Source organism: Gouania willdenowi, chromosome 6 (assembly GCF_900634775.1).
Source record: "Gouania willdenowi chromosome 6, fGouWil2.1, whole genome shotgun sequence".
Taxonomy (NCBI): domain Eukaryota; kingdom Metazoa; phylum Chordata; class Actinopteri; order Blenniiformes; family Gobiesocidae; genus Gouania; species Gouania willdenowi.
Window position 1 is genome coordinate 58,904,646 of NC_041049.1, and position 7,871 is coordinate 58,912,516.

General features: G+C 34.3%; 1 protein-coding gene across 4 annotated transcripts; it reads right to left on the reverse strand.

The window, feature by feature from the left end:
* Positions 1-490: 490 nt before the first annotated feature.
* On the reverse strand, positions 491-7,772 carry aqp9a (aquaporin 9a). Of its 4 annotated transcripts, none has more exons than XM_028448799.1 (7): positions 7,671-7,772; positions 7,457-7,583; positions 3,837-3,974; positions 3,606-3,724; positions 1,876-2,093; positions 606-708; positions 495-554 (listed from the first exon to the last, which is right to left on the reverse strand). In XM_028448799.1, the coding sequence occupies exons 1-7, from the start codon at positions 7,770-7,772 to the stop codon at positions 495-497; spliced, it is 867 nt and encodes a 288-aa protein (XP_028304600.1). The 4 variants fall into 4 exon arrangements, with proteins under 4 accessions (XP_028304598.1, XP_028304600.1, XP_028304599.1 ...); XM_028448798.1 differs by having other exon boundaries at positions 495-560; XM_028448800.1 differs by having other exon boundaries at positions 495-542; positions 582-708; positions 7,671-7,748.
* Between the last annotated feature and the right edge of the window lie 99 nt (positions 7,773-7,871).

A 7,871-nucleotide genomic window follows, 5' to 3' on the forward strand; every position in this document is an offset into this window, starting at 1 on the left:
CTCATATTTATTATTAATATTATTATAATAATAATAATAATAATAATAATAATACATCTATTATTATTATTATTATTATTATTAGTGCTCATTGTTTCTAACTCATGGTGATCATCTCATATTTATTATTATTAATAATAATAATAATAATAAATCAAATTATTATTATTAGTGCCCATTGTTTTTAACTCATGGTGATCATCTCATATTTATTAATAATAATAATAATAATAATAATAATAATAATAATAAATCAAATTATTATTATTAGTGCCCATTGTTTTTAACTCATGGTGATCATCTCATATTTATTAATAATAATAATAATAATAATAATAATAATAATAATAATAATAATAATAATAATAATAAATAATAATAATAAATCAAATTATTATTATTAGTGCCCATTGTTTTTAACTCATGGTGATCATCTCATATTGAATAATAATAATAAATGAAATTATTATTATTATTATTAGTGCCCATTGTTTCTAACTCATGGCGATCATCTCATATTTGTCCTTCAGGCTGTCGTCATCCTCCTCATCTTCCTCCTCCTCCTCCTCTTCCTCCTCCACCTGCTGGTTCTGGTCCTGCTCCACCCGTGGGTGGTGCAGCTCGATGAGCAGGAAGTAGAGGACAGCAGCGACCACGCCCCCCACCATGGGCCCGCCCACTGGGATCCACCACCAGTAGTTCCCAGTGCTGCACGGAAGAGGAAAAGCAGCATGTGACATTATATAAGTATATGTCATTATATTACCTCCCAATACTGACCATGTGACTCACGCTCACATGTAAACAAATGTAAACACTCGATGACTCTTTAAAAACACAGGATTCAACAATCAAAACCATTCTCTGCTGTTTTGCTGCTTCAGGTGGAAATTATTTTATTATAATTTGTATTAAATTAATATGATATTTTAGCCAAAATTTCGATAAGAAAATAAATTCAGTTGTCAGCCATAGTTAAAAAAAACTGAGATCAATTGCTACATTAAAACCAATTCTCAACATCTAGAAACACTGGTTCTGGTTTATTTACTGTAACTTATTACACACATGTATCAACAAATAGCACTCAAACATCTCTGAGATACTCAGATGTTTCAGTTTTCTGTTGGGTTTGTTGATTTAGAGTTTTTTTTTTTTATGTATGTATGTTAATGTGTGGTCCCTACCTTTAAATTTAAACAGTATGTTTGGGTTCTTTCACTTTTTTTCTTTGTTTTACTGAAAATGTAATATAAAGTACAGTGATCTCTGAAACATCTCCATGCTACGGTCCTACATCCACTGTTAACATTTGGCTAATGACACATAGTCAATGTACAATCCTACAATAGGGGGCGGAGCATGTCAGTATATTATCTGACCCTTCAACCTTTTTCACGAGCACAGAGCTCTAAAACACTCAATAATATTAATAATAACAATAATAATAATAGTTGTCTTCATAAAGTCTTCTGCATATTGAAGGTGTAACTATTTGGTCTGGAATAAAATACCTTCATATCAAGCAGGGAACCCATGTTGACCACCATCTGGTTCTCTTTGCACTTCATGTGATGTACACATTGTTTATAGTATATAATATAGTTCTCAGATACAATATGATGGAGGTTACAGTGCTAACAGCTGCTCACTGCACTCAGAATAAATAGGATTAACTAAACCCTTCTTTGTCGTCTGTACCCTCTTATCCTATAATTAGGGACACCTACTTATATCACAAGTACACAGTTTATATTATGTTCCATATTCAGGTGCAAAAAAACTCATGCCTATGTTACAGTCAAATAAACATTCTTATTATTTCAATGTTCTGTTGATCTTTTTCATTTTCCAGCAGTTCTGAACATCTGGTACCTGAACACCTCCATCCCCCATCCCGCCACAGCTGTGAAGAGGCGTGGCCCCAGGTCTCTGGCAGGATTCAGAGGGTATCCGCAGTTGAGCCCCATGGACACAGCGATGGCCATGATGATCAGACCCGTGGCCAGCGGCTCCACGCCTCTAGGGGCGCCGATGTTTTCTCTGTCCATGATGGCGAGGATGCACAGCACCAACATCCCAGTACCCACCACCTACAGCAGGGTCAGGTTTAGATTTAAAACTGGTTTCAATCCACGTTCTGATCTGAATATTTCACAGTAAGCATAGAAGAAGAAAATATAAATCATCTGATTCAGATTATTGACTCAGGTTAGAGTTAGACTCAGGTTAGAGTTAGACTTAGGTTAGGGTTAGACTTAGTTTAGGGTTAAACTTAGGTTAGAGTTAAACTTAGGTTAGAGTTAGACTTAGGTTAGAGTTAGGGTTAGACTTAGTTTAGGGTTAAACTTAGGTTAGAGTTAAACTTAGGTTAGAGTTAGACTTAAGTTAGAGTTAGAGTTAGACTTAGGTTAGACTTAAATTAGAGTTAGACTTAGGTTAGAGTTAGAGTTAGAGTTAGACTTAGGTTAGAGTTAGACTTAGGATAGGGTTAGATTTAGTTTAGGGTTAAACTTAGGTTATGGCTAGACTTAGGTTAGAGTTAGACTTAAGTTAGAGTTAAACTTAGGTTAGAGTTAGACGTAGGTTAGAGTTAAACTTAGGTTAGAGTTAGACTTAGGTTAGAGTTAGACTTCGGTTAGAGTTAGACTTAGGTTAGGTTAGGGTTACTTGAAGTAAAAGGAAAAATCATTCACACTCCTGAAATTGTGACATTTTGGAAGTTGTTCTTGGTTTTGAGCCAACCCTTAAACCCTAAAATTTATTTTAGCTCAATACGACAGATGCTGCTTTGCAACACGAAGACAGGGATTTCAGTTCCTGTCTAGTTCTTTGTTTGAGTTTTTAATACGCATATTTGTGGTGGGAATAATCTATGAAGCAAATGATTTAAAGTATCTAAATTGGCAGTAGGCTTTAACGTGTCTGTGTATTTGTTTGGCCGTGGAGTGGGGGTGGCTGAGCCGTAGCATTATGAGTAGTTACTCCAGGTACACACACACACACACACACACACACACGACTGATATCATTCAATCCAAAAAGATTTATTGATATTATAAACAAAGTGTTTCTAATTGTAAACAAGATTAGATTTAGATTTTTTTAATGCAAATTTCACCCACATTTCTGTGGCTTAGATGTGAGTGTGATGATTAGATAATGATTAACAGCAGATAAACTGTAACTAACTTAGCCTAAAGTCAGGTTTACATCACTAAACTAAAGAAACATAGCTTCATCTTTTTGGCCTAAATACGCTGAAAAAGCTGTTGATCAGCTGTTTCCAGGAAGGAAATGAGTGAATTAGGATCAATCAATGACATTAGTCATTAGTCAGACAGACTCTGGAGTATTTAGAGCAAACTGATGGTCAGTGGCCCATTTCCGGTCTTGAGTTATTGAATTGAGTCATTTCACATATGTTTTTACAGGCCTTCATGGAACAAAACGTTTGTTTTAAATCAACTGGACATTGTTTTTAAACTACAGTTTGTTTTATTATTTTAAACTTTTAACTGTGTGTGGGACCCCCAAATAATAGAGGGTGCAATTGTAATTAATAGTAATAAATAGATATAATAATAGATAATAGACGCTGTTACCTGATCGATAAAGCCCCCGAGGATTGACAGGTGTCTCGCTGGATAAGAGGCAAAAATATGAGCAGTTGCACTGATTCCGGTCACTGACAGGATTCCACTGGTGAAGTCCATAAAAGCATCTGTGAAGGAACATCTGTATGTATTATTATTACATTACTTTACATTATTATTATTATTATTATTATTATTTGTGCCAAACTGAAAGGTTGTTGTAACACTTTGAACATTTACCATAATATAAACCAAACACTGCAGCAGCTCCTGTGAAAGCACCGATAAACTGAGCCATGACGTAGATCGGAAACTTCCAGATCTTCAGTTTTCCCAGAACGACCATCGCCAGAGACACGGCAGGGTTCACATGACCTCCTGGCATGGGAAACACACAACTAATAACTACTAATCACAATCACAACTAATAACTACCAATCACTACTAATGATTGTTATGAATCATAACATAACCAAACCGCTAGAACGAAAATGGTCTCGTCTGGAAACGGTCGCATTTACTGGTTCAATAAACAGGAAGAGATTAAAATTCTGATGTAGCTAGATGGGTTAATCTCATGAAACTAATACAATACCATGTCCGTAATGATTGTAAATATTAAATTTGAAATTTTGTTATATAACTAAATATTATAATAAAGACAACAATTTTCTCTGTCTTGCACAAAGATTAATTTCAAAATAAGAACAAATATTTCTTGTATTTTATTGCATTTTCTGCTTAAATTCTCATTACCGCAACTTGTCCAGTTCTGACTGAATGTATGTTATGTTGTAATTTAAAAATAATGTAATCTATACTAGATGTTTCCCAATGACAGAAAAAGTATTAAGTGAATATTCATGTATATTAATTATTTAAATATTATGGACAATGCAAGTGTCTCTGACTGATGTTCTCATCCTCCGCAACATTTTTTGATAATAATTTGATAATAATGTATCATGTTTTTCTGCAGTCAGTGCCTTCTCCTCGCCCTTCTCTGTTTCAGGTGTGGTGAAGCTGATGATGGCAGTTCCTGATCTGTGGTTCACAGCTCAACTAGTCTAAGACACCCTGATGTTCTATCTCTCCATCCTGTTCTGTTGGTCCTTCTGTCCACTAATCCCAACCAGTTGACGCAGATGGCTGCCACCTCTGAACCTGGTTCTGCTGGAGATTTCTTCCTGTTAAAAAGGAGTTGTTTTTTCCCACTGTCGCTAAATGCTTGTTCATGTGGATCTTGTTGGGTTTTTTCATTCTTATTATGAATTTTATATTTTGATAAGCACATTGAGATGACTGTTGTAATTTGCGCTGTACAAATAAAGTTGAAATAAATTTAATTGAATTAAATTTAATTGAATTGAATTAATCACTACTAATCACAACTAATCATTACTAATCACAACTAATCATTACTAATAACTACTAATCACAACTAATCATTACTAATCACAACTAATCATTACTAATAACTACTAATCACAACTAATTAAAATGAATCACAACTAATCACTACTAATCACAACTACTCACAATTAATCGCAGATAATCACTACTACTCGCAATTAATCACAGCTATTCACAACTAATTACAATTAATCACAACTAATCACTACTACTCACTACTAATAACTAATTACAATTAATTACAACTACCCACAATTTATCACAACTAATCACAATTAATCACAACTAATCACAACTAATCACTACTAATTACAATTAATCACAACTAATCACTACTAATCACAACTAATTACAACTAATCACAACTACCCACAATTTATCACAACTAATCACAATTAATCACTACTACTCACTACTAATCAAAACTAATTACAATTAATCACAACTACTTACAATTAATCGCAGATAATCACTACTACTCGCAATTAATCACAGCTAATCACAGCTAATTACAATTAATTACAACTAATCACAACTACCCACAATTTATCACAACTAATCACAATTAATCACAACTAATCACAATTTATCACAATTAATCACAGCTAATCACAGCTAATCACAACTAATCACTACATTTAGTCTTAGTCTGTTATAAACAGGTAAACAAATTAATGTAATTAATTGTAATGACAAAATAATTAATTGTAATGACAGAGCAATCATTTAAGTAATTAAATTAATACTCAACATTAATTCCACTCCGTGTTGATATATTTTTAAACATTTAATATTTTAAGGTTATGGATTATTACAGTTTAAATTAAATAAAATCCAAAATTGAATAATAAAAAAGTCGTAGTAATAAAAACATGAGGAGGACTTAAATAAATGCCTGTAAATGAATGTCATGAAACACATTTTCTGTCACAGGCCAAACATCGCACGTCGTGATCGATGTGGTTTGAAGGTCGTTGATCGCCCGGGGCGAGAAAGCTCCCTCACATGGTCACAACAGGGGGGTGGGGTCTGGACTAGCTGCAGTTATTTCATCAACTGACATGTTTTTGTTTTTAAGAAGAAAAATAAAAATAGATCAATTATTCTTAATTATTGCGTTAAAGTCAAATGTGTGTTTTCTGTTGCTTCTTTGTAGATTTGCTTATTTATACAAATTAATTGAAATGTGTATAAATGTACTGAGATATGTATATCTCTACAAACCTCTGTTAATGAATTAATATTACTATTTAGTAATAATGGCTCTGTGATGCACTGATGGGTTCAAATAAAACAAAGTGACATGTAGAATGTTGATATTTATATTTTACTGAGCTTTGCATGGAAACTTCGGAGGAAAAGTAAAAAGTCTTTATTTCCAAAAAAGGAAAAAAATGTTGCGATACCGCTCGTACCATGGACGATATATAGCGCCATATCTTTTTTACACAATATATCGTCCTCTATCTGCTTACTGAGCTTTCATGTGAAATGATAAATGTATTGAAAGGACCCATTTTATTTCCACACCCCATATTATTTAAATTAACACACAAAGCCTCCACAAAAATCTAGGATTGTTATCGTTGTTTGTGGAAATATTATTTCTGAAAAATAAATTCAATTGAATCCTCTACAGCACGTGTCAAACTCATGGCCCGGGGGCCAAATTTGGCCCTTTGGAGCATCCCATTTGGCAGGCAGGAAAAAAGTGACAATGACAGAGAAAACATGAATCATTGTGTAAATGAATGTCAACAATATTTTCCCTGTACTTATATTACATGATTGCAGTCATTTTTACTGCTAAACAGTTGAAAAATCTCAAAATTCTTACAATTTCCTCAAATTATGACACAACATTTCCTTTAATGAAACAGAAATTGGTCACAAAATCTAGGACATTTAAAGTGTAGATCTTGTTGGGACTGATATCTGTCACTCAATGCTTGGATATTGTCGCTTTCTCACATATTTTGTATTTTATGTATACGTGAAAGTGTAAACTAAGCACAAGAATGTGGAAATTACTGGTTTTCCAGCATAAAATCTGTGGCCCACTTAAGATCAAACTGGTCCGTATTTGGCCCCTGAACTAAAATGAGGTTTACACCCCTGCTCTACAGGAACACATGGACAAGGGGAATATTCTATAAAAAAACAACACTGTACACAATGTATTTCATTGTTTCTAAAACATGTATTACATAAAATAACTTTAATTGAACTAACTGTAGGAAACTGAACCTGCCTGTAAGAATTAGCTGGTAACCATGGTAACTGATGTCATTCAAAAAAGTAGAAAATCTCTTGGAAAACTGAAACATTTGGGTTAAATCTGCATCGTAAACTGTTCATTTTCTTGATTAATACCGGTATTAAAACAAATGAGATGTTTTAAAATCCCTGATAAGTAGAGTACTTATGTGAGTACTTTTTGTGCGTACCTGAAACTCCTCCGGCCACGTACACGGCCATAATCAGGCCCACGGAGAAGCCGATGTGCACGGTTAGAGGTTCTCCCAGCGTGTTTCTGCTCAGGACACTTTGAGCCACTGAGCCACAGCCAAACACCTACACACACACGAACAACAACACATCCTCACACATCAGAGATTAAAGCACCAACAACGATTAAAAAATCAGCGACGTTTCACTTACAACCAAGACGAAAGTTCCCAACATCTCTGCCAAGAATTCCTTGAATATTCCATGTTTGAGCGCACAGTGCTGCCTCATGCTTCTCTGATGATTCACTTCCATGTAGCGGTGTGTGTGTAGGTAGTTAGAATCCCTGAGTGGATCTCTGCTCATCACTGCCGAGTCTCATCTTAACAACTGCACGACCGCAGCCAATCAGCA

What these genes read in the sequence shown, in the direction of transcription:
- aqp9a (XM_028448797.1), bottom strand. Translation starts at nt 7,748, where the DNA reads ATGAGGCAGCACTGTGCGCTCAAACATGGAATATTCAAGGAATTCTTG. An exon ending in AGTGTTTGGTTTATATTATG is followed by an intron (nt 3,725 to 3,836) that starts GTAAATGTTCAA and finishes GTTCCTTCACAG; the next exon opens with ATGCTTTTATGGACTTCACC. An exon ending in TGGGGGATGGAGGTGTTCAG is followed by an intron (nt 709 to 1,875) that starts GTACCAGATGTT and finishes TCTTCCGTGCAG; the next exon opens with CACTGGGAACTACTGGTGGT.